This window comes from Rhipicephalus microplus, chromosome 5 (assembly GCF_043290135.1).
Source record: "Rhipicephalus microplus isolate Deutch F79 chromosome 5, USDA_Rmic, whole genome shotgun sequence".
In the NCBI taxonomy this organism is placed as follows: Eukaryota; Metazoa; Arthropoda; class Arachnida; order Ixodida; family Ixodidae; genus Rhipicephalus; species Rhipicephalus microplus.
The window spans coordinates 154,111,798-154,139,496 of NC_134704.1; the positions used below are offsets into that span (position 1 = coordinate 154,111,798).

Below are 27,699 nucleotides of genomic sequence, written 5' to 3' on the forward strand. Positions count from 1 at the left end.
GGTCACGTGCTCCCGTCCTCCCGTCCAAGCGACAGAGTCCATGCGTCAAATTTACGCAACATATCTTCAAGCCAGTCAATTTTATTTCTACGAAACAATTGTGGCAAGATATTGACAAACGTGTATTTAGAGTTATTACTCGTAGTTAATTCAACTTTAAAATACGAATCACCTGAAGTAATTCATTTTCATTATTAACGTTGGGCCTATCAAATATCAGCCTAAAACGTTAGGAAATCATATTCTAGTTTTGGCTGTTCCGAACAAAAGGTCAAGTACTTTAAATGTGTCCCGTGGTCGAGCTTCTCGTCAAGCATGATGTTGCCTGGAGTAAAGTGATCCTGTGCAACAAAAAATCAAAGGAACCAGTGTGATGACGTTTAACACGCAGGAAGTTAAGTACTTTTACAGGTCCAGCTGCCTCAGGTTTTATTACGAGTACTCCACAAAACTACAAGAAACAAGTTGTGTACAAAAGACGTCTTTGTGGGTTAAGCAATGGTAGCTGATATCATTTTAACTTGTCACTCATACATGGACCTGAGTCAGGATATGGCTGTTGTCTCATCCCAAGGGCCAAGAAATGTAGGCTATTGAAATAATTTGGCATCTCACGCGAAAAACAGCAGCCAGATCTAAACATGAAGCGTGCTGCTCAAGACAAGACAACGCTAGAAACACACACACGCAGGACGAGTGCGAGCTATCAACGTTTAAAGTTCGACACTCAACGCGCTACTCAAACACAAAGGACGCACGAAACGTGTATGAACAGGTATACACAAGATAAACGTGAACTTAATCAGCAGTTCTTACCTCGTTGTGTTTAAAAGCACGATATTTTCGCAAACGGAGTGACTGCAGCGAGCTAAGCGACATTCATGCAGACTGTAACTACTACATAATTCTCCGCCACGACGAGATAACCACGTGCGCGAGCACGGTGGGACCACGCATCATATGACAATGTACAGTACACGAGTGGGCCGCAGAGGGTTTCCTACGTGCTACATTGCTAGAAAAGCTGAGAACATGCTGATATTCCTAATGATATCGGCAAAGTGCCAGTGGCAAACGGTGTATATTTATAGCTTGCTGTTACAGTGGTCAACGCCACGTGGCGCGGAGCGAGTGGTCACCCGTTGGATTCCGCAAGTCGGAAAATACTTCTCGGAATTATCTGTTTTCCTGGCTTTTGCACCTATATAGATATGTGCACATTCGGGTTATGTCGGTGGAGGCATACGACGACGAGTAAGGGCGACACCGACAACAAAACCCAGCCAAGAGCGACCATATAAATTTACTGAAACAAAATTATTATAACATTAGGGCAAAACCTCAACTTCAAAAAAGCCACCAGACACCGAAGTAAAGTTTGAGATCGGGCTTGTTGGTATCTTATTATTGAACTGCTCAGCACAAAATATTTTGGACAACAAACACAAGACACGAGGACCAATGCTGGTCCTCGTCTTTTGTGTTCATTGTCTACAGTTTTTTTGTGCTGAGCAGTTCAGTAATAGGTGACACCAACATCTAAGCACCCTTTCTGGCTTTTCTGCTTTGGTAATACCGGAAGAAAGAACACCGATGGCGTAGTGGCTAGAACATCAACTTGGTGTGCAAAAGGTCCGTGGCTGGAATCCCTGTGCCACGCCATTTCCAAGCGGATGAAAAAAAACCTGTTTCAAGACGGAACTGCAATAAGAGGTTTAGAGTGCGGTCTCATTGGTGACCACCGCCGGTAACGCCCTCCCTCATGATACAAGGAATGACCACCCTGGTGCAGTATCTGGCCACTACCTTGCACATGCATAGGTCAATTAACTGACGGTCCACAGCCTCCAGCGGCTGTACAGCAATTGACCACAGCGACGATCAAATCTACAACGCACCATATGGTGCTACAACTCCCATGGTCTGAACAGGCCGCCACTGAAACCTGAACTTGGCAACGTTTAACGCTAGAACCTTATCTCGTGAGGCGAATCAAGCTGTACTATTCGAGGAGCTGGAAAGTGTTAAATGGGATGTACTAGGACTCAGTGATATTAGGACAACAGATGTGGCCTGTACAGTGCTAGAGAATAGGCACGTCCTTTGCTATCACGGATTGGCTCACAGAAGATAACTGGGTGTGGGGTTCCTTATGCACATAAATATAGCTAGCAACGTAGATGAATACTATAGCAATAATGAAAGTCTGGTAAGTATTGTAATTAAACTTAATACGAGATGCAAGATGAAAGTGGTACAGGCTTACAGGCCTACATCCAGCTGTGATGACACTTCAGGTGAAAGTTTTTATCAAGACGTCTAATCGGCCATGTAAAAAGTAAAAACACAGAGTTCTATACTGATGTGCGACTTCAATGCTAAGTTAAGGAAGAAGCAGGCCGAAGACCAGGTAGTAGGAGATTATGTCATCCGTACTGGAAATGCCAGAGGAGAGCTATTAGTAGAAATAGTAGAACGCAATATTTTACGGATCTTCAATACTTACTAACGAAAACAAGCAAACCATTAGTAGACATGAAGGAATCCTAATGGCGAAAGGAAGAACGATATAGATATTATACTGAGTGCGAACCCAGGCATCGTGCAGGATGTGGAAGAGCTTGGCAAGGTACGATGCAGTCACCATAAAATGGTACGGTCGCCCCGCCACGGTGGTCTAGTGGCTAAGGTACTCGGCTGCTGACCCGCAGGTCGCGGGTTCGATTCCCGGCTGCGGCGGCTGCATTTCCGATGGAGGCGGAAATGTTGTAGGCCCGTGTGCTCAGATTTGGGTGCACGTTAAAGAACCCTAGGTGGTCCAAATTTCCGGAGCCCTCCACTACGGCGTCTCTCATAATCATATGCTGGTTTTGGGACGTTAAACCCCACAAATCAATCAAATCATAAAATGGTACGGTCTCGAACTCGGCTAGACTTGAAGAGACGTCAGAAACTGATACGCAAGAAGCCAATCAATAAGCTAGCACTGAGAAAGAAGTACAGAAATTCAGAGTGTCGCTTCAGATCAGGTATTCGGCTTTTATTAAAGAAACGATCCTTAGCGTTGACGCTACATATGGTTGACGCTCACAAGTATCATGACGGAGTGAGCAGTGGAAGTGGGAGGTACGGTAATTAGACAGGACACAGGCAAGTTGTCCTAGGAGACAAAGAAAATCTTTACGAAGCATCAAAGCATGAAAGCCTCATGTACAACAGACAAAATAGTACAGGCAGAGCTTACGAAGTTGATTAATAAGGGTAACATATTACATGCAAGAAGGTATTACATGTAGAAAATTGAACACGCTCTGAAGAACGGAGGATGCGTCATAGCAGTTAAGAGGAAACTTAAGATAGGCAAAAACCAGATGTATGCACTAAGCGACAAGGAAGGCAAAGTAAGTACCCATATGAATGGGATAGCAAAAATAGCGGATGAGTTTTACAGAGAGCTGTGCAGTAGCCAGGACAACCACGACCTTAATATACGAACAATCAGTATCACAGATAGAACTACCAGTAATGATAGAAGAAGTCACAAAACCCTTGAAGGAAATGTAAAGAGGCAAAGCTGCTGGTGAGGATCAGGTAACATAAGGTCTGCTGCAATATGTAGGACATATTGTGCTAGAAAAGCTAGCCAAACTGTTTACGAAGTGTTTCCTAACTGCAAGAGTAGCAGAATCTTTGAAGAATGCTAACGACATCTTAATACATAAAAATTAGATGATAAGGATTTGAAGAAAATAGGCCGATCAGCTCGCCCTCTCTCGTATACAAGCTATTAACAAAGGTAATTGCTAACAAAATTAAAACAACATTAGAATTCAACCAACCAAACAAACAAGAAGGATTTCGTATAGGCTACTCAACAATCGACCACATTAATACTATCAATCAAGTAATAGAAAAATGCTCAAAATACAACCAACCACTATTCATAGCCTTCGTACATGACGAGAACGCAGCTGATTTATTAGAAATATCAGCAGTCATGAAGACACTGCGGAATGAGGGCGTCGATGAATCATATATAAACATCCTGGAAGAAACCTCTAGGGGGTCAACCACCATCATAGTCCTACACTAGAAAAGCAACAAAATAACAATAAAACGGTGCAAAGCAGGGATAAGTTTCGTCAATGCAATTGACCGCGCTCTTACAGAAAGTTCTCATAGGCCTTGAATGGGAAGAGTTAGGCTTAAGAGTTCGTGGAGAATACATAGTAACCTGCGCTTCGCCGAAGACATTGCATTTCTGAGTAACTCAGGGGACAAACTGCAACTCATAATTACGGAGTTAGACAAGGAGAGCAGAAAGGTAGGTCTGACAATTATTCTGCAGAAAACGAAAGTAATGTACAGCAACCTCAGAAGAGAACAGCGCTTCGAGATAGGTAATAGTTCACTTGAAGTTATGAAAGATTATGTCCACTTAGGACAGGTAATAACCGCGTAGCCGAACCACGAGATTGAAGCAACTAGAAGATTAAGAATAAGGAGGAGCAGATTTGGCAAGCACTCTCTAATCATGACTGGTAGATTGCCACTATCCCTCAAGAGGAAGGTATATAACAGCTGCTTCTTGCCGGTACTTAGCTATGGAGCAGAAACATGAAGACTTACAAAGAGTGTTCAGCTTAAGTGAAGGATGACGCAGCGAGCGATGGAAAGGACAATGGTAAGTGTAACCTTAAAAAATCAAGAAGAGTGGATCAGGAAACAAACGGGTATAAGGATATCATAGTTGAAATCAAGGGCAGGAAAAAGACATGGCCTGGGCATGTAGCGCGTTGGCAGGATAACCACTGGTCATTAAGGGTAACTGACTGAGTTCCGAGAAAAGGCAAGCGGGTGAGGGGAAGACAAAGCTATGTGGGCAAATGAGATTAAGAAGTTTGCGGGTGTAAAATGGCAGCAGCAAGTACGGGACGAATTTGACTGGCGGAACATAGGAGAAGCCTTTGCCCTGTGGTGGACGTAGACAGGATAATGATGATGATAATGATGATGATGGCGGAGGTGTGCGAGAAACAAAAAGAGAAAAGGCAGGCAGGTCAACCATACAAGCGTCTGGTTGGCTGCGCTGCACTGGGGATGAAGGATTTTTGAGGGAAAAAAACAACTCAATTAAGGGCATCAACAACGAGAAAATGAGTGACTAGCAGTGAATAAAATGTCAGCAACAAGATAATATTGCAAAAACAGACGCACATAGCGTTACCATAATGCAAGTAAGGATCAACTTCCTTTCCCTAAGAAATACCCTTAACAGAATGTTTAATTTGGTGGTCAAGCTACACAGCTAGAACACATAAAAAGCGTAGTTACTAGTTCAAAACATGTTCATGCACGTGCATCAGCTCTGTTGGATACGAAGTTCTCACGTAAAAATCCGCGTGGTGCACCACCCAAAGCTCAATAGATATGTAAAATATGCCAACGCATTTCATGATAATTGGACCAGATGCAAGTTATCTGAACACGTCATTCTGCATTTCCTTTACCAAGTAATTCACATGAAATATCTGAAGAATTTGCGGCGTAAGAGGACAAGGCTGTAACGTTTTACATTCATATATGATGGTAATCTTTTCTAAAAAAGTCTACTTTATAAGGCAATGTATACTAAACATATCAATAAAAAGCAAACGGACGTAAACGAATGTTCACGTTCATTAGCAACCAATATAGCTAGGTGTTTATAATCTTGACAGTCAATATTTTGACTTCTTATTGTAACTTCTCTGGAACTAGTAATTGTTATTGTCAACTTTTATGTTACTGAGCCTCCCACCCTTGTAATTACCACTTGTGCTGGCTACGCAGGTTGTGAATGTTGTGACAAATATTTGCTACTTCAAAGTTTGTGAACAGTGCCGCTTTCATGGTGAAAATTACACGATTTGCAGTACTGCTGTGATAAATGTGGTATTTAATGATGAAGGAAAATATAGGTGTTATACGTGGCGCTTCTTGCCTCACGATTCTCTAACGTGCACGAACGTACTCACACTGTGGCTGATATTGATGACAGTGTTAAATTTTTTTCAGACTGTGAAATTGCTTCTCGTGTAGATATATCCCGTGGTATGAAATGCATCATTTTTTTAAATATGTCATAAAGGGTTCATGGAAAGAGTATGAGGTGGCTCCGTTGTCAGTTTTCTTGCTGCACTACGAATTTAACAGATCGATTCACGAACATTTTGGTGCAATATTGCCTATTTTTCCAATTGGTTTGAAATTGCTCTTTTCTTGGGATTCTAAGCAACCATGCGACACCACCAGCTGCCTGAGACACAAAAGTTTGACGTCAGAGTGACGTCATGCTGTCAAAAGTCAGAAGCAAAGCGTTACCGTTCTTTTGCTATAAAACTATTTCTTTATAAGAACCTGAAAGAAAACACTACTGCTAAATTATACGTTGTGTGTTCTATGCTGTAGAAGTGCCGTAAACGATCTGCTTGTTTCTGCATTGAAGTACATTTGGGGCTGCCTCCCAAGTGCATTATGGCCATTTCGAACACCTTCGCTGGCTCAGTGGAGCGTCCCTGTTTTTTTCTCACTGGTAGTGTTAGGTTCTGTTATACGCTGTGTTTCGTTTGGCTCTACCCTCACTTGCTAACCGTGTGCAGCATCACACTGTGCCGCACAACTTCTCAGAGCGGAAGCAATATTTTTTTTGGATTTGCAGTCAAATTTGTATGATACTACGAACATCAATCAATGGTAGCTGAACAGATATTGCGGCATCGCTATGTTTTCCCGACGACATGAGCTTTTCATCGTTGATTGACGTCAGCTGTACAGCAAAAAAGAACGTGGGCTCAGGATTGAAATTGTGTTTTTATAGCTTTTAAATCGGGGTGGGTGACGAAACAATTCAAGGTATAGTATTGAATATATGGTGAGGATTCTGAATACACAGCGGAAAATTTTCGAAAAGTTTTTGGCGACTCCTTGAAGATGTACAGTTTTGGATCACCAATAAATATGACGCAGAAAACATCAATTAACCGGACGAAAGTGTGACTTTCAACAGCAACATGACTTAGCTGTGATCTACCTTCAGAGTGACTCCGGTCGCAGGAATTCCAACGTCAGTGCTGTTTCGACATTCGGCAGATTTCGGCGGCACCGTCACAACACCGCAAGACTCCGTCATACCATATAGATTTAGGAGTTGCTCGAGAGCACCGAATGTTTCGTAGGCTGCTTCTGCTACGGATGCCGGAACCACGCTGCCACCCGTACCGATTCGGCGGACAGTTGGTAACCTTCTTCCTGAGCGACGCATCTCACGCACCACAGCTTGAAGCTGTGTGGGAAATAGGAATGTCGATGTCACCTGCAAATGGGGCAAGATAATCGAAAATGTACAGAAAGGAGACGTGGAAAGACATCACTGCCAGTTTTTACCTTATTATCAAGACCACTACTTCGAAATATCGCACACCTCAAAATCCTATTCAGAGTCAGTCTAGCCAGTCTAGATGATGCTTTAGCCAAATGTCAACATTCAAATGCAAGTGGTACAAGGCCGCCAAAGAACCCACAATACGCGCTGAGCTTGGGAAGTGAAGAAGGCAAAGTTTTAAGCCTAAGCAGTGCTTGTGCGAGAGTCCCGCACTCCTTCCTAGTATTTCTCTGTCTGCACTAAACTGACTTGCGCGGAGTTCTCGAGTCGACACGTTTTTCGGTGGTGCTTACTGCAGCAGTTCTCGTGCTCGTTTTGCTCACACTCCAATCAGTAGCGGTGGACAAACACCAATGGTGCGTATGGAAGCTGCAAAAACTAGCGCAGCACGATTTACAAAGGACTTAACTGTGTCGTCCCCGAGTCAAAGCAGCGCGTATAGCCCTTTGGAATCACAGCCTGTGCTATGACGTCTGAGAATGGTTTCAGAAACGTCCGAGCTAATTGCGGAGACCACGTTTCACTGTGCTGAGCAGGGCGGTTGCCACTTAGGTGGTGATGGTAGGGCACCCTGATGCCAGCGTCCGTTCGATTGCCGGCATCAAGGTGCCGTAGTGTTGAGAATACCGAAGCGCTTTGTGTCAGTGCTCTTTGTTGTCATAATGATGTACTTCTGCTCTTTGCTCGTATGAGGCAATATGAGCCCGACAAGCCCTGGGTTCGACTATCGAGTCTCCCAAATTTGGAGAAATTTTTCTGGCTGCTTTAAATCAGAGAATATTTTTTCATACTGCAGGCACTTTAGGCATCTATCTATCTATCTATCTATCTATCTATCTATCTATCTATCTATCTATCTATCTATCTATCTATCTATCTATCTATCTATCTATCTATCTATCTATCTATCTATCTATCTATCTGTCTGTCTATCAGCCGTCTGCCTACCTGCCTCTGGGGGCTCTCGCGATCACACCCTTAACTTGCGTAAACCAGAACTAGTAAGGTTAGGCACAATGATTTCACGAATATGATTCACTTCATGAGACGAATAATGTCATGATACCTTGGCTTGTGTCGTGAAAGCATTTACGCCAGATATGTTGCCCATACCCGCGGGTGGGCATATGCCACAGGTGATTAACACTTTATATCTAGGGAGGAACTGTGCGAACAGACGATTTTATTGCGTGAGCGCTAAGAAAAAGATGACATCGGCTTTGTTGACCGGATGAACGCTAAGAATAAATGCCAAAGCCTCAGTAGTATTAGAACGCTAGAATTTTCCGTGGTACTCAAATATTCTACTATAGAGCCATGCTAGGTTTTGGAACTAATTTAAAGTATTTCCTTATTTCGTGAAACGTTATTTGTGGTCAGTGTTGGCTGTCCAATTTTATGAACATTACGTGTACTTCTTTGATACAGCCGTCTCGTCGGGTTAATGCCAATAGCAGTTAGGCGCCACGCCCTGATGTGGATGTATGCACAAGTGCACAGGGTTTCAATCCTCGAGAGTACAAGTGCTTCATATTGGCCTAACGCTTTTAAATGCGGAGCATTTTTCTAGTCGGACGATGTCGCGCTTCAGCGTCGTCGGTGGTGCCGTCCGCAGCTTTATGCCTCGTTCACACTGAGCATTCCGGCCGCTGAAAGCGCGCTGAATCCGATTTGGCAGCGGTATCTACAAGTGCACACGGCTAACATCCTCGCGAGTACCAGTGCTTCGTATTGGCTTAAAGCTTTCAAATGCGGAGCATTTTTGTTGTCACACGATGTCGCGCTTCAGCGTTGTCGGTGGGGCCGTCCGCAGCTTTATGCCTCGTTCACGCTGAGCATTCCGGCCGCTGAAAGCGCGCCGAATCTGATTTGGCAGCGGCTAGATCGACCGAAAGGGCTCTTTCACGCCTGTCACTTTCGCAACAATTTTTGCGCCGTCTGCCGACAGATAGGCACTCTAAGTGTATGCCTAGAACTGTCTGTACTCTGTCTCAGAAGTTCTCTTCAGCACTGTGTGGCTACAGGGCCCCTTAACCAATAGGAATGGTGATTAGAAGCTCCAAACTTATTGATACGCACCTGGTCGTCTGCTAAGAATCGCCCTGGCGTGTGCGCCAACAAGTTGAGTTAGTAGAAGGCAGCGATTGAAAAAAATGGCCCCGTATCTGCAATTTAATCTTCAAATGTCGTCTTGCGTGTGGAGAGAGTGAACAAAACTTTTATTTGATGTTCTGCGAAAGAAAATGGGTGAATGGTATTTTGGAGGCACCGCGTTAGAGCGGCTCGAGCGTGCAGCGGAGGTGAACGAGTGCATCAAGTCACGTCATACGTGAGACATGAGCGCCATCTGGCAGTTTTATTGGAAAACGAAGCGCGTGACTCTTAGATGGGTGTGCGCGCCCGTTTCAGAGGTGATAAGGTGTAGAACGCAGGGCGACGGGTAGGGGCCATCACCGTCTCGTCTTAGCAAAGCATTGGAAACACTCGCCTTTTCGTGCAAGCATCGCATGGTCAGCGCAGCGTGATAAGCACTGCAGTCCTTAAAATTACTTATAAATGTCTTTTCTAGTAAAATACGCACATGCAGAGTATATACGTGTCATTATGGTGCCCCAGACATGCGCAATAATTTCTTTTTAATTGGCGACTTCCCAGGTGTGAATGCTAAATCTTGAGCAAAATTTGTCGGCTCTGTGGATGGGGTCAGCCATTTCAAGTACCCGTTGCCGTTAAGAGTGAACAAACAGACAGATGTACAGACAGACAGACAGACCAAAATTTTTGCGTCGAAGGTCCCCAAGAAAAAATATCGTCTTTAAAAAGTAAAACATGGCTGCACCCTTTGACGCAAGTGCACTCTACCTCGAGTGTTGCCAGCCATCTCCATGCTCTCTGGGGCCAGTGTTTTAGAAAGTTGCGCCTGTATTTGCTCTGCATTTTTGTCTTGGAGCTTTGACAGCAAATTATCCATGAATATACTGTGAAATGTTTCTATTAACCGTTATCGAATTAAGGGCGCTTTAGGCTTCGAAGATAAATTCAAAGAAATGGCTTGTCTCACCAATAACGACAGAGCATACATTATGCTTTGTCTCGGTGGTGAGACAGGACAACCAGATAGCTAATCACACTTTTCATTTGTAGCTGAGAGCACTTTGGGTGAGTCTGAAAGGCCAGATCGGATCAAAACTGGGGGTTGCAACTGCATGGGCGTTGCCATGCTGATCTTTACCCACAGTTACCGATGATTACTGATAACCTCGATGGTTACTGATAGTCACCGATGGTTACCGAAATAAGTAGGCTGTAGAATTGATGAAAAATAAACACACTTCTGATCAACGAATATGAATCGATGAAGAATAAACTTACTTATCATCAGGATCAGACTCTAAACAAGAGAAATTCTCTCGACCTTGCCACTTTCACGGTGACAATATCTGGAACTATGTTTTCGTGTGAAAGCATGGGGCTTCTTATATTACGTAGCTAGGGCAGTGCTGAGTGGCAGGGGCTAGACACAGTATATGTTTATATTCCGCTTCAAGCACGGCCAGCATGCACTGTTAAGAGGTCCCGCACCTATTACAGTAACAATACTGTACTCAAACAATGATTGCTCTAACAAGCTTTCACAAAGCTCTTTACAATTACACTCCTTCTCTTTTCCTTCCCAAAACGAGCCACTGCACGCAATGCATATTGCCGCATGTCCACCATCTCGGAGGCCATGACCACTGTTTCCCTCAGCTAAACATTCATTCACCCACACAATGTCACTTTCAAGATATGTGTGAAGTTGTGGTATTTCAAATAGATCACATTACCCTAAAGAGGCTCGTTTACATCTGTGGTTATAAATGGTGTGACTTTGAGATCAACGAAAATGCTTTGAAATAATTTTATAATGAGAAGACCTCAGAACAAACCTTGTATTTATGAATGCTGTCCATAAAGTCCTGGGGCGTCATCGTGGCTGGCGTTATGACGCTTATCGTACCGCCCAGAGCACCCAACATGGTATACATCATACCTGATTGGTGAGTAATAGGAAAGGATGCAAGAAATATGTCTGAACTTGACCAAGGTAGGTGTCGCCTGCAAAATAAAACGATGAAATGCACATAATTCAGTATACTTCTTTTTTGCAATGAATTAGAAAAGAAAGTTAACAGATTCATTGGGTACAGGGTTGCGTTAATATTAGAACACAAGAACCATCTGAGCTTCGATTGTATGCGCTGCGTTCCACGATGTAAAAAAAGACACATAGAACAGCTCAAAGGTATGAAAAATTCAAATGAATGAAAAGACGTTTGAGGTAGCTGTATGGCTTTGCTTACACACACACACACACACACACACACACACACACACACACACACACACACACACACACATATATATATATATATATATATATATATATATATATATATATATATATACATATATACTCTGAAGAAGCTTTTCTTATGGGCCAAAGGCAATTCGGAAGACAAGAGACACAACTTGCAGTGATATAAGTGACAGCTCTCTTCTGGGAAACCTCAATATTTAATTGCTTTATATATATATATATATATATATATATATATATATATATATATATATATATATATATATATATATATATGTTATGTAATAAGCGAGACAGGCAAGCTGTTCTATTCTGCCTCTTCTTCCTCGCTTTTCAGCCCATGGCCCACAGCTGCCGCGCCGCTCTTCGTTACATTCGGCCACACTGCGGACCTGACAACGAAAAAAAAAGAAATTACAGTTCATTGCACCTGCAGCGGTCCGACTGCTTTTTTCAAGCGCGACACATGCGCGGCAAAGTTGTTTCTTTTGCGTTTATCAAGAGTGAAGCTCGCATCTGACGTGTTCACACGACAGGTATTTTCTCCTACACGCTGAGTAATTATGAATCACCCGTAGAACTTAGGGAGTAGCTTCTTGCCAGGCCCGCTGGTGCCCCTTGTCATGCAGACCTCGTAACCGATGTTGTAAGCAGGAGCGGGTCTACGGCGTCTGTCATAGTGGCGCTTTTGATTTTCTTGTGCGTGGGTGGCTTTCTTCATCGCCTCAGTTCGGATCTTCTGACAGGCCGCTTTGCGATCGTTGGCACGTGGAATTACAGTGGGAGCATCCATATTGAGGACTGCTTTCAGCTGCGGTAGTTTCCCATAAACAATTTGGTTGGGCGTTTCCCCGGTAGACGTCTGCAGTGCCGTGTTTATCGCAAAAGCGGCTGACGGAAGGTGGACGTCCCAGTCGGCCTCTCCTCTTTTCCCTGCCTTCGTATATGGAACGAGTCGTGCCTGGATGCTCTGGTTGGTTCTCTCAGTAAGGCCGTTCGCTTGAGGATGAAATACGGATGCCAAGTGGTGCTGCACGCCTGCCGTGCAAAGGTACTTTTTCAGTTCCCTGCTACGAAACGTTGTAGCCCGCTCAGATATAATATTTTTTGGTAAGCCATGTCTCCATTCAAATTCGTGCTTGAGGAAGTCGATTAGGTAAGTGGATGCAAGAGATGGCACGGCCTCCATTTCCACGTATTTTGACAGGTAGTCTACTGCTACAATGACGTAACGATTTCCCGCAGTGGTGGTGGGTAGAGGTCCCATGTAATCAATGCCAATCGTGTGAAATTTGTTTCGGGTATCTGAATTGGTGTTAGTAATCCAGGTTGACACCCAGGCAGTCGCTTAAACTGCTGGCAAGTTTTGCAACTGGCGACATTAGAACGGACGCTACTTTGCATCTTCGGCCACCAAAAACGTTCTTGTAGTTTCCGGAGTGTGGCTCGTTGGCCGCTGTGTCCGCCTTCTGGGGAGTCATGAATGGCTCGTAATATTTATGACCTGTGAGATTTCGAGATCACCAGGAGGTAACGTTCTTCGGATCGGTCCGCTCGCCAGTGACCCCGGTACAATGCGGCATTGGGCATCACAAAAGTACTGTGATTTCCCTTGTCAGTGATAGACGCAATAATGGATGCCAAATCTTTATTCTCCTGTCGGGCTCGGGATATATCCATCTGGGCGAAAAAAATGTGGGTTTGCCTGGTTTGTTGCGCGCAGTCAAGGGGGTTCCGTGAGAGTGCATCGGTGACGTTGGTTAGCCCCCCGGCGCGGTGGCGCACGTCAAAATCGTATTCTTGCAGCGTGATTATCCACTGGGCAAATTGCTGCTTGGAGAACATCCATGCCATAGCAGCATTATCAGTCACAAGAGTGAATTGACGCCCGAAAAGATAATGTCGAAACTTATCGAAACTCCATACCACTGCAAGACATTCAAGCTCGTTGGAGTGATAGTGGGGCTCGGTGTGTGAAAGTTTTTGGCTGGCGTAAGCGACCACGTGTTCCACGCCATCTGGATCACGCTGCACTAACACAGCTCCTAGGCCGACTTGGCTGGCATCAGTGTGCACTTCAGTGGACCAGTCTTCATTGAAGTGACTTAGTATGGGGCAACAAGTGAGCTTTTGTTTTATAGCTCGAAAAGTATTTTCTTGTGAGACGCCCCATTCAAACCACGCGTCTTTTTTAAGAAGACCGCTCAAGGGAGCTGCGATTGAAGCGAAGTGGGGAATAAACCTTCGCAAGTACGATGCCATACCCAGAAATGACTGAACCTGCTTCAAGCAGGTTGGTGTGGGATACTGCGACACAGCAACTATTAGCTCCGGGAGTGGCTGAATGCCGACAGGAGATAGGTTATGTCCCAGGTACGAAATCTTGGACACCCCAAACTGGCATTTCTCTTTGTTCAAACAAAACCCTGCTGCATAGAGTCTGTGTAGTACTTCGTCCAAATTGCGAAGGTGTTCGTCCTCCGTCCTGCCAACGACCAGGATGTCGTCTAAGTACACCACACAAGCTTGAATTTTCAGTGGTCCGAGCACTGAATTCATCGCACGCTGAAAAGTGCTAGGAGCCGTTCTTAGTCCAAACGGCATGCGGTTGAATTCATACAACCCGAAAGGTGTGCGAAAGGCCGTTTTACATCGATCTTCCTCCGCAACGTTAATCTGCCAGTACTCTGCGCGTAAATCAAGCGATGAAAAGAACTTGAAGTGACGTACTGTATCAACAGCGTCATCAATGTGGGGTAAAGGGTAGGAGTCAGGCATTGTACACTTATTGAGCTGCCTGTAGTCCACGCAGAAGCGTAGTTATCCGTTTTTCTTGCGAACAAGGACGACTGGCGCTGCCCACGGACTCGATGACGGCCTAATAATGCCCGCGGCAAGCATTTCATCTACTTGTTCTTCGATCACTGCCCGTTCTTGTTCAGCGTATTGTCGCAGTGGTACGCGTATAGGCGGATGATCTCCCGTTATTATGTGATGGAGCAGCAAATTAGTGCCTGGCAGTTCTGCTGTATTGCTAGCGAATACTGGCTGATGGCGAGTCAATATAGAAGATAAGGTAGGCGGAATGCACGGCTCACCTGTCGGTGGCGGCAGGGTTTTGGCGGTAGTCCCAGCTGTCGAAGACCGGAGCTCAACGTGGCCGCGATGTATGGTGAGCGCAACGTCATCAGATAGCAAGAAGTCAGCACCAAGGATCATGTCGGCAGGGAGATCTCCAAAGACGGCAATGGCTGGAAGAACTTTAGTGCCCGCTGCCGTACGGACTGAAATGTCGAGCATTCCGACTGGCATAGCACTTCCTCTAAGTCCGCAGAGGGGAGTTTGCGTCCACGGTCGGATAGTGTCCGGAGCATGACGTCGGTGTAGCGCCGTTCGTTCCGCACTGGTATCAACCAGAGCAGATACGTTACCTATTCCCTCAACATGAATGGACATCCGAGGAGTTTGACAAGCTTGGTAGTGGATTCGGGTCTGGAAGGGTTGACGACACTCCTTGGCGTTGTGGCCAATGCGACCGCACTTGAAGCATCCGTGTCATGTGGAGGCGTAAGTCGAACGGACAGCCGCCAATGTGTCCAAGCTAAGCCGACGATGATAGTTTTGCTGAAGTTCGGCTGCCCTTTGAGCGAAAACCTGGGGTGACGCTTCAGGTGACTGGCTTCAGGTGACTGGCAGCATGGGTAGGGTCAGCCAAGCCATCAACGACATACTGGCGGGCAGCCTGAGAAATCCATGTAATGCCACATTTGTCGAGAAGCCCGAGCTTATCGTAGACGTATTTACAGGCGTCTTCCGATGGAGCCTGCCGACGCGATCGCATGCGCGTGAAATGGTCGTCGTATGCGGATGGAAGTGGGGGGAAGGTCGTGACGAAGGCTGTAGTCCAGTCACTCCAGGATTTGTACTTGCAGCCATCGTATTGATGCCACGCTTTGGCGGACTCGCGCAGTCAGCTTACGGTTAGCGATAACGTCACGTCGTCAGTCCGTGCATGTCGACGGGCCAAAGAATGGATTTCATCCAGCCAGACGGTTGGGTCTTGATCAACGCCAGTAAAGTCAGGAATTTCTCCCATAGACGGAGGAGGCAACGTGGTGCGTGCACAGGCTGCTGAGAAGGCGGGCGACGGTGGCGTCTGCAATATGTTGGCTCGAAGTAGCGATGGCCTGCAGAACCGTGCAGAGTTCGCTGGCGGCTACAGGCGAGGAATCATGCCTGTCTTCTGGCGACGGTACTGACGTTGCTCCAAAGATGGTACCTGAGGCAAAGTCCAAGGGAGCGTGTACGGCGTCCCTGGGCAAGGAGGCGGTTTGCGAAGACAAGCCAGTGGAGTCACCTTGTGGTTTGGCAAGGACACCTGCAGGCAGCGCGCTGGCTTCGGTACCCGCGGTGGCCAGGTCGGATGCCATGGCCATGGTAGCAGGAGCTGCAGGCTGCTGGAGAGTGCGTCCGCTCCGTAGGACGGTTTCTTCACGCAGATCGTCGCACACAGGTTCGTTGAACGGCTGCGCCATTGTAATAAGCGAGACAGACACAACACCCGTTCGTCGGGCAAGGTGTTCTATTCTGCCTCTTCCTCGCTTTTCAGCCCATGGCCCACAGCTGCCGCGCCGCTCTTTGTTACATCATATATATATATATATATATATATATATATATATATATATATATATATATATATACATATATGAATATATATATATATATATATATATATATATATATATATATGTGTGTGTGTGTGTGTGTGTGTGTGTGTGTGTGTGTGTGTGTGTGTGTGTATTGTAATAAGCGAGACAGACACAACACCCGTTCGTCGGGAAAGTTGTTCTATTCTGACTTCGTCTTCCTCCTCCTTCCCTTAGCTGCCCACGCGCCGAAGCGCCAGCGTCTTTCTTGGTCATGACACTCGGCCATGACTGCGCGCGCGCGGAGCTGGCGGCAAAGTTTCTGGCGGACGGCACTGGCTGCCTCGAGCTGGTCGCTCTTTTGCACGCCACGATGTTTTTTGCAAGAGTGCTGTGGACTCAGGCGGCCGGCACTGGCTGCCCCGTTGCGGCCGACGCTCTCGGCCGCGATTTGGTCCCGGTATCTGCCAAAGGTAGATCTGGCGGTCGATATAGTGGCTGCATCTCGGAGTTCGGCCTTGGCCACGCTGAAACTGGGTGCTAGAGTCTTCCACAAGTCTATCGGGAGGTCGAGACTGGCTGCTGTCTACATCTTGAGCGCCAACTTTGTCCTTATGATCTTGGTCAGTGGCACCAGCAGTGGTTACCTTGGGCTCTACCGGCGCCATCACCGTAGGCGATTCAAGCATAGGCAATGCTGGTGTCTCCACTTGCTTCAGTAAAGGTGATATTGGGGCTGGCTTCTCTAACTGAGCTGTATGAGAACTGGTATCAGCCTCTTCCACTGACATGATGGCATCGCGTACCGGCGCGGGTACTGAGAGCAGCAGTGGCGTGTCGCACCTGCGTCTGACGTCATTCGTAGGACAGGCGGAGAAGCTTTCTGCCGCGCGGCTGGAGGGCTCCGAGGAACCTTCGAGGTGTTGCTCCACTGCAGCTCGGTGTGCGAATGGGGTTGCGTTGGTGAAGGGCAATGCAGCACAGTCGAGATGATTCTCTGCTGCTGTTTCATTGGAGCAACGCCCTTCAAGAGGTCCGACTTCAGTAGTGGCTTCTGGCCGCAGTGAACTTGCTTCGGAAACTTCTCGTGTGGTAAGCTGCAGCGCACAGCTGCAGCCTCGAGGTGGAAAGCCTCTGGAGTTTGCTCTTCGATGCCGGCCAGGTTGGACGGGGTCGTGGTGGAGAGGTGGCAAAGATTAGGACCGAAAGCATCTATGAGCTTGCAGCTCCACTCCGCCCATGACTGCTGCTTCCAGCCTTCATACCGGTGCCACGCCGCCGCACCTTCCCGAAGCCGGTCTATAGCCACGGTCCAATTCTGAGATTCCGTCCAGGCCACGCGCATTGCTAGCGCGTTGACGGTTGCCATCCAGCTGTCGGCGTTGTTCCGGACTCCGTCAAATTCCGGCAGTTCTTAGCTAGACGGCGATGGTGGGGCGGCACGTGAGAATGCGGATATCACTGAGGCAACGCCGTCGAGCTGGTCTGAGAGCTGCAGGAGGGCGCCCCAAAGCTGCCTGCGTTGCTCCAATGCGCTTGCCTCATGGTCGTGCGAGGCAGCTACGTCCAACACGGCGTTAGTGGCACGCAATTCTGGCAACATTGTAGAAGCTCGCTCGGAGATTAACGCTGTCAGTTCGTCAGTATTGACGCGGAGTAGTGCGATGGTACGCCGCAGGTTCGCGGCGCTGTCGTGTGTGAAGTTCGAAGCGTTGGTGATCGCGGTCTTCGAATGAGTAGCGGTTGCAGCACTCACGTTGGTGATGTTGACGAGCAGAGAAGCCTGGACGGCGTTCCCTGGCAGCTCGTATGTTGAAAGAGTGCGGCAACGAGAATGTAGGCCATGGGAAGCGTGAGCGGCATTCCCAATGGACAGGATCCGGTGCGGATCTCAGTCGCGAAGTGGTAGCATAGTGTCCATTGAGTGATGCCCTGGTGCCGCAGAGGAGGCATGGACACCGTCCCCGAACGGTGGTGGCAGTGGCGGCAGGTGAACCGCTGCCGAAGAGGCCTTGACGCCGTCCTCAAGCGGTGCTTATCACGGCTGTCCTGGATTGCGAAGCCGGGACGTATGACTTCTTCTTCTTCGGCTGCGCCATTGTAATAAACGAGACACGAGACAGACACAACACCGGTTCGTCGGGCAAGCTTTTCTACTCTGACTTCGTCTTGCTCCTCCTACCCTTAGCTGCCCACGCGCCAAAGCACCAGCGTCTTTCTTGGTCATGACAATGTATATATATATATATATATATATATATATATATATATATATATATATATATTGTTGCGAGTGACTGTGTTCATTTACAGATGAGGTGAAATGGCGTTGTGAAATAGCAGCGTACTTCTGAGACAGGCCTAGAATGCTTCCACCCAACCACACAGTCCAGGTGCCGATCCACTACTCTTCTTCTTCTTCCGCGCCCCGTAGGCTTGCGCATCTTCGTTTCATTTTCCCCAGCGACAGACAAAGCTCGCCGAGCGAGTTAAATAGGCCTATGATGGTACTGTTTGAGGCGGACTACGTGAACAATTTGCGTAGTGCGCGAACGCCGGTTATTGGCTGTGACTCGGGCGACAACGTAATTCACGTCACTGAGACGAGTGACTATCACGAATGGTCCGGAATAATTTGCTGGAAACTTCCGGTACAATCCTTTTTTACGAACAGGAGTCCACAGCAACACGTAGTCACCAGGAGAAAACTCTACGTGGATATGCTTGGCATCGTAGCGACTCTTGCTGTGTTCTTGCGAAGACAATGTTCGAAGGCGCGCTAGTTGACGTGCTTGTTTAGCGCGACACAACGTCTGAGCGATGGACAGATCTTCCTGATGCGAGAAAGGTCATAGAGTGTCCAGAAAAGTCTGTGGATTTTGTGCGTAAAGCAGAAAGAAGGGCGAATGTCCAGTAACTTCATGCTTGGCGGTGTTATACGCGTAAGTAACAAGCGGTAAGAGGGCGTCCCAGTTCCTGTGGTCAGCATCAACGTACATCGATAGCATATTCGTGAGAGTTCGATTTGTTCTCTTAGTGAGACCGTTAGTTTGCGGATGGTAAGGGGTGGAGTGGCGATAAGAAGAATCACAGAGGCGCAAAATTTCTTCAAACACATCGGTCATAAATTGTCGTCCATGGTCACTGATGACAACCCGTGGAGCACCGTGACGCAGCATGACCCGTTGTAACAGAAAAGAAGAAACAGCGGCTGCTGTAGCCGATGTCAGTGCGTCCATTTCCGTATAACGCGTTAAATAATCCATGCACACTATAAAAGTTCGGTGGCCCGATGGGGTCTTAGGAAGGGGTCTGAGCAAGTCGACGCCAACTTTTTCAAAAGAGGATGTCGGTGGAGGGATGGGCTGCAAATAACCTGCCGGGGCAGTGGTGGGTCGCTTGTGGTGCTGACATATAGCGCAGTTGGTGACGTACTGTTTTGTGGTCTTCCACATTTTCGGCCTGTAGAACCTCTCACGTAGTCGATGTAGCGTACGTGTGAAGTCGAGATGACCGGATGTTATGTAGTCGTGCGCAGAACGAAGGACGACCTGGCGCAGGCTTTCCGGCACCACCAGAAGCAAAGGGAGGTCATCGGCTGAATAGTTTCTTTTATACAGCAAGCCATTTGAGATTTTAAAGTGCTTGGCGACGGAGTTATGTGCAGCTTCGAGCAAGGGTTTCAGGGTAGGGTCGCGCTGCTGCTCACGTTTGAAGCTGCTGGTATCTGGGAAGTCGGACGAGACAGAAACTAAATAGTCATCAATGTCATTGTCGTCAGCATTGGTGTGTACTGAAGGAAGGCGGGATAAGCAGTCGGCATCTGTGTGACATCGTCCGCTCTTATAGGTAACAGAGAAGCTGTACTCTTGGAGGCGCAACGCCCAACGAGCCAGCCGGCCAGACGGGTCATAAAGTCCCACAAGCCAGCATAGTGAGTGGTGATCGGTCACTATTGTGAACTCGCGGCCATGTAGATACAGTCGGAACTTCTGAATGGCGAAGACGACTGCTAAGCACTCGAGCTCAGTGACGGTGTAGTTCGTCTTTGCTCGGGTCAGTGTCCGACTAGCATATGCTACGACGTGCTGACGGCTGTTGCAGTGTTGGACCAGCACAGCACCAACACCTAGCCCACTACCATCAGTATGAAGTTCAGTCAAAGCATCAGGATCAAAATGCTTTAGGATGGGTCCTGAAGTCAATAAAAACTTTAGCTGTTGAAATGCAGCCTCACATTTATCATCCCGCGGGTACGGTGTGTCTTTATGAAGAAGGGACGTCAGTGGGGAGGCAAGTTGTGCGAAGTTTTTATAAATAGGCGGAAATATGAGCACAGACCCAGAAAACTTCGCAGGTCCTTCACTGTTCGTGGTGGTTCTAAGTTGCGAACCACTGCAGTGTCTGAGGGTCTGGTCGCACGCCTTCTTTATCCACGAGAAAGCCTTATACGAGGGCTTGACGTTCTCCAAAATGACACTTCTTTGAGTTTAAAACAAGGCCAGCTTTGCGTAAGCATTCAAACAGAAGCGACAAGTGGTGGTTATGCTCTTGAAAAGTCTTGCTGTAGATAATCACGTCATCTAAATAGCACATGCCAATTTCCCATTTTAGTCCACGGAGCACTGTATCCATAAATCTCTGGAATGTCGCTGGAGCATTGCACAAACCAAAGGGCATAACGTTGAACTCAAAGAGACCGTCTTGTGTTACGAAGGCCGTCTTCTCTTTATCTGAGGGATGCACAGGAATTTGCCAATACCCAGAACGCAAGTCAACAGAAGAAAAATAGGAGGCAGAATGCAGGCAGTCCACGGCGTCATCTATGCGTGGCAAAGGGTAGACGTCTTTTTTTGTGATGGCATTTAGGCGACGATAGTCTACGCAGAATCTCCATGAATTATCCTATTTCCTCACTAAAATGACAGGAGCTGCCCATGCACTACACGATTCTTGTATGACGCCCTTCTTTAGCATGTCTTCAACTTGCTCAGCGAAGACTTTTCTTTCGGAAGGCAATACGCGATAGGGCTTCTGGCGTATTGGCGGTGCTTGGCCTGTATAGATGTGGTGTTGCGTACGTGAAGACGGTGGCGTAACGGTAGACGTCTCGTCTTGGGCAAAGTCAAAGACTGAGGCGTAGCGTGCGATCACCTCCTGCAGCAGCGGCCGTTCAGTTGATGGAAGTGACTTGTTAATCATACGGCCAATGCTGGCAGAATAGTCAGGGTACGAGTTGGCGTGGAATTTCTTTACATCCACCGACAGTTGGAGTGACCGTATGGTAAGAGTACTTTGCTCTTGAAAGCTTGCCAATTTAAGTCCTGCAGGCAGATATATGGGCTGCGCGGAAACGTTCACAGTCCACAAATTGGCACAACCATCGACGGTAAGCACGAGGCAACGAGGCACAATAACGTTTTTCTTAAGTGCGTTACTGAAGTTCGGCTCGGCTAAACCGTAGTAAGAACCCGCACAAGAACGCGAAGAGTTTACACGCACAAACATTGCGGTATGTGGGGCCAAGCAGACGTCTTCAGACACGGAAAACACTTCCAAGCAGTCATCAACGGCATCTTTCGTCAATGGAGACGGCAACACGGGACGAAAAATAATCCCACCACTACCACAATCTAGAGTTGCACCACATTCCCGCAAAAAATCTATACCTAGAATGACGTCGTGGGTTGCTCATGCAAGCACCGTTAGTTCAGCTCGAAACGTTTGATTTCCTACAGAAAGTAAAACAGAACAAACTCCAACCGGGCTCAACGTTTCTCCCCCTACGCCGCGGAACGTAGCACTCCGATTCCAAGCAAACATTACTTTCGTCCCAAGGCGATTTTTTAAAAGGCCTGCTCGTTGTGGAAACGGCAGCACCGGTATCAACTAGTGCAACAGTACTCACATTGTCTACAAAAACACTCACTTTGTTCTCAACCATTACAACACAAGGGGGTCTTGCGGAAGATGATTTTGCGGCCTCGCCCCTTTTGGTCACACCACTTAGTTTCCCAGTGGTGGTGGCGTCCCCGAGCAGCGACGCGGAGACGGGGATCGCTGTTGGCGTGCAGGTGGTGGGGTAACGCTGCGGTCGGAGCAAGGCGAGTGAGCACGTGCTGTGTGTTGCTGTGGGAAAATGCCCTGAAATGGTCGAGACTCGCCAGCAGGTACATAGGGCGTGTACACGTTGAATCGTGGAGCTCGCTGCTGGCGACGGTAGCAGTACCTAGCGATGTGTCCGGTAGCCCGCAGTTGTAGCAAGTACGCGTGTCACGTCTAGTCGTTCCTGGCGAAGTAAACCTCGACGGTTGATAAAATCCGGGCGATGGTGGTCGAGGAGTGAATCGCTGTGACGCAGCTTGCCTGCGTTCCTGGTTTTCGAGTGGTCGTTCACTCCTTCGTTCGAACCGATCGGTGTAATTCGGGTGAGGCTCAAAGCAGCTCTGTCGCATCCGAGGTACCAGTGGTTCACGGGGCCGTTGGTCGAATGCACACTGATGGCAGAAACCAGTGGTGTCCACAGCTCGCAGTTGAGCAAGTTCTTCAGTAACCACTCATCTTAAAAGAGAAGAGATGTCGTCCTGCGATGGAAGGTTGACACTTGCAATCGTGGGCACATTCTCAAGACGTCCAAATTTCGGTAGGACTCTCCTTCTCTTTAGCGCTTCTAACGCTCGGCAGTGTCTCCTTAGGTCGGAAGGTGTGGGTATGTCTTCCTTAGTGATAAGAAACTTGTACACGTCTTCCGCGATTCCCTTGTGCAGATGACCTACCTTATCATCGTCACACATGGTCGCACTCACGATTTCGCAAAGCTTCAAGACGGCCTCGATGTAGGTGGTGCATGTTTCGCCAGGTAACGGAGCTCTGCGTGAAAGTGTTTTCTCCGCCTGCTTGACCTTAGCTGTTGAGTCTCCAAAACACCACTTCAGCTCGTCCACGAAAACGTCCCATGTGGTCAATGCACTCTCATAGTTGTCGAACCAAAGAGACACGGTGCTGACGAGAAAAACACCACGTTCTCGAGCTGCTTAGCAGTGCTCCAGCGGTTGCTGCGACTCACTCTTTAGTAGTGTTTGAGCCAGTCGTCAACATCGTCATCCGGCTGCCCCGAAAAGGTCCTCGGCTGACGTTCCGGCATGCCGCAGCGATCTTGTCCTGGCGGGTGAGCGTGTTGCTCATCAGCAACGAGGTTGTTATGGCCTGCTCCCGCGTCCTCCATGCCTGGTAGCTGCGGTGGCAAGCCTGCCAAGCGTCTGCTCCGTCGCAAAATCGGTAGATCTGGGTCGTCCAGATCGATGTACACCGCACCTCCACCAAACTGTTACGAGTGACTGTGTTTGTTTACAGATGAGGTGAAATGGCGTTGTGAAATAGCAGCGTACTTCTGAGACAGGCCTAGAACGCTTCCACCCAACCACACAGTCCAGGTGCCGCTCCAATACTCTTCTTCTTCTTCCGCGCCCCGTAGGCTTGCGCATAATCGTTTCAATATATATATATATATATATATATATATATATATATATATATATATATCATATATATATATATATATATTTGTATGAGACAATGTCCCACAAAAGCGGTTAGATAGGCGCGGAGAAGGACGACGGTGTAGGGCGCAGCACTCGATTGATATGAGGGGTTTAACATCCCAAAACCACTATATGATTATGAGAGACGCCGTATTGGAGGGCTCCGGAAATATAGACCACCTGGGGTTCTTTAACGCACCCAAATCTGAGCACACGGGCCTACAACATTTCCGCCTCCATCGGAAGTGCAGCCGCCGCAGCCGGGATTCAAACCCGCGCCCTGCGGGTCAGCAGCCGAGTACCTTAACCACTAGACCACCGCGGCGGGGTTAGGGCAGAGCACTCGTTCTCCATCTCGGCTTGCGCGTTGGCGCTGTGTAAATATATCTTCAAACGCCTAGTTTCGCGTGTACCATCACGTAACATTTCAATGGAAGGTGCTGGGTTACAACGCACGACGGAGTTACGCAGCGGACGCCTAGTCACTGCTTCCGACATGTCCAGCGGCTGCAACGCTTCGTCAACTGCCGCGCCCAATACATCGATGGCGCCGGCCTCACTTGTTTTTCTCGTGGCCGCTCCACCCAGCGATCCCGGCAACTTTTCGGCAACAGAAGGCGAGGACGTGGATGAGTGGCTTACACTCTACGAGCTCGTCAGCGAAAAACACAAGTGGAACCCAGCCTTGATCCTGGCAAACATCATCTTTATTTGCAAGAAACGGCCAAGGCATTGTTTATTAACAATGTGGACGCGGTCACTAGCTGGGACGCATGCAAGACCAAGTTGCGCGAGCTTAGTCAATCTGCCGGCTGCAAGCAGGCCACTAGAGAAGAACTTGGCACACGTGTTCAGACGTCCACATAGTCCTATCTGGCGTATATACAAGATGTGCTGACCCTTTGCCGTAAAATTGACCAACCCATGGCTGAAGCAGACAAGGTAGCGCACGTGCTCAAGGGCATCGCAGACAATGCATTTAACCTGCTTGTGTGCAGAGCCTGTTTCACCGTGCAAGATGTTATCGCGGAGTGCCAACGCCTTCAAGAGGCTTAAAGCCATCGCATCGCCCACCACATTACACGCCTTCCCAACACTGCTGCGACGTCAACTTGGGAGGATCTTCGTATAGCGACCCAGCCCAATTCACACTCTGGTGACATCACGAGAATCGTACGCCGCGAAATTGAGGCCATATCACCAGCATCCTTGAGAGCACTAGCACCGAGTGATCCTCATCCGACCATTTCGCTAATACAGACCGTTGTTCACCAAGAACTAGCCAACGAGGGTATTCACACGGTCTGTTCTGTGCACCATCCCGACGCTGTCAGTTCATCTACCTCTAGCCACCCAAAACATTATCGCCGCCCTGCTCCACGTAACCCTAACCGAAATGCGTGGAGAATGCCTGATGACAGGCCGATTTGCTTTCGATATGAACGAGTGGGACACATTTCCCGCTATTGCTGAAGCACGTGGACCTCACCGTATCGGGCAAACTCAAGCTTCTCCAACCTCCACTCACCAGCCCGTCTCTGTGGCCAGGAACTACCACGGCGTGATGGCTCAGCTAATTACGACCCGTCCACTACGACCACTGCCCAGTACAGTCGCTCACCTTCACCTCAACGTAGATTTTCCAGGTCTCCGCCGCCACCCCGTTCCCCGCCCCATCTTTTGCCCGGTGGTTTTCTTCAGAAAACTAACGGCTGCAGCTGCTGGAAGTGACGCTGCTGATACGACTTGCTCTCCAATTCCTCTGTTGACGCTGCCGACCAATCAGAGTCTGATCGACATTGAAGTGGACGGTTTATCTTTTGAAGCCTTGGTGGACACTGGCGCCAATATTTCTGTGATGAGCTTGCACATTCGTGACCGCTTAAAGATAGTCCTTACTCCAGCCTCTTCACGCAGTGTTCGTGTTAATGATGGTGGTACGGCTTCTGTTATTGGCGTCTGTACTGCACGCGTCACTATCACCGGCCGTCAAACTTCAGTTCTCTTCACTGTTTTCTCTCACTGCACCAATGATGTGATCCTTGGTCTTGACTTTTTGCCCCCTCATTCCGCCCTCATCGACTGCGCAGCTGGTTCTGTGCAACTTGACCTACCGTGTCCGATTGATCCGCCCAGTCCATTCCAAGCTCGTATGTGCTCTGCTGAGCATGTCCGTTTGTCACCGCAAACTGTGACCTGCATCACCGTAATGCCCTCACCACCTGTAGCCGATGACGACTACGTGCTCGCGCCCATTACATCCATTCTTTTGACTCAAAGTGTTACCTTACCACACACTGTTATTCAGTTACGTGCAAACCACGCCTTGATTCCTGTGCTCAACTTTGCTCTGTGTCCACAAGTGCTCCCGCATGAAAATGCCCTCGCCGTGCTGACTCCCTCTGACGAATGCGTCATCTCAGCTCTGTCTTCGAACGATGCTGGACACTGTAGCTACACGCATGCTTGATCTTCGCAGCAAACCCGCCTGCTGACGTTAAAAAATGATCGCGTCAGACCTTTTGCCGCATCAAGATGACGCCCTTCTTCACGCCCTTTAGTCATACTGGGGTGTATTTGACTTTTGTGATCATCCGCTAGGTCAAACTACTGCTGTAAAGCACCGCATTGACACCGGCGATGCCTCTCCAGTCCATCGACAGCCATACCGCGTATCTCCAACCGAGCGTCACATAATTCAAGCAGAAGTCGACAAAATGCTCGCCAGAGACATAATTGAGCCATGATGTAGTCCATGGGCTTCCCCTGTAGTTTTTTTTTAGAAAGAAGAACAACACTTGGCGATTCTGTGTTGACTACTGAGATCTGAACAAGATTACTAAAAAGAACGTCTACCCTCTACCGCGCATAGACGACGCCCTGGATTGTCTTCATGGCGCTAAGTATTTTTCATCCCTTGATCTAAGATCAGGGTTCCTGCAAATTGCTGTGGACGACATGAACCGCGAAAAGACCGCTTTTGTGACGCCCGAAGGTCTTTGCCAGTTTAAGGTCATGCCCTTCAGGTTATGCAACGCTCCGGCCACCTTCGAGAGGATGATAGACTCTCTTTTGCGTGAGTTGAAATGGTCAATTTGTCTATGTTATCTTGACGACGTTATTGTTTTATCTACGACCTTTAAAACCCACCTCGGCCGCCTATCCTCAATACTGGCTGTTTTTCGCAATGCCGGTCCAACTGAACTCGTCTGTGCCACTTCAGACGCCAGCAAATAACCATGTTGGGCAACCTTGTCGACTCCTCTGGTGTACGCCCGCATCCCGATAAAGCTTGCGGAACTTCCCCATTCCGACCTGCACCAAGGAAGCCCGCTGCTTTCTCGGGCTGTGCTCATACTTTCGACGTTTTGTGACCAACTATCTGGAAGTAGCCCGCCCTCTCACAAACTTACTGAGAAAGATGTTAATTCACATAGGGTGCTGCGCAGGCTACGGCGTTCTCTACACTTATTGCATTGCTAACAGAACCACCTGTTCTGGCCCATTTTGACAATTCCACTCTTACAGAAGTCCGCACCGATGCCAGTGGCCACGGAATTGGTGCTGTTTTGGTCCAGTATCAAAGCAGCTGCGCCCACGTTATCGCCTATACCAGCCGTCTCCTCTCACAGGCGGAAAAGAATTACTCAATCACCGAAAGGGAATGCCTTGTCTCGTTTGGGCAGTAGCGAAAGTTCGGTCCTATATACACGGTCGACATTTCAC

General features: G+C 48.0%; 1 protein-coding gene across 2 annotated transcripts in view; it reads right to left on the reverse strand.

Annotated features, from left to right (window-relative positions):
- LOC119174142 (uncharacterized) overlaps window positions 1–27,699 on the reverse strand; it is a 131,299-nt gene that overhangs the window by 29,500 nt on the left and 74,100 nt on the right. Inside the window, exons 6-7 of one of the 2 annotated variants that reach the window (XM_037424961.2) lie at window positions 11,353–11,521; window positions 7,073–7,354 (exon numbers count right to left, since the gene is read on the reverse strand). In XM_037424961.2, the coding sequence (XP_037280858.2) occupies window positions 7,073–7,354; window positions 11,353–11,521 (451 nt within the window). The remainder of the gene's footprint in view (window positions 1–7,072; window positions 7,355–11,352; window positions 11,522–27,699) is intronic. The other variant, XM_075896092.1, reaches the window with a different exon arrangement.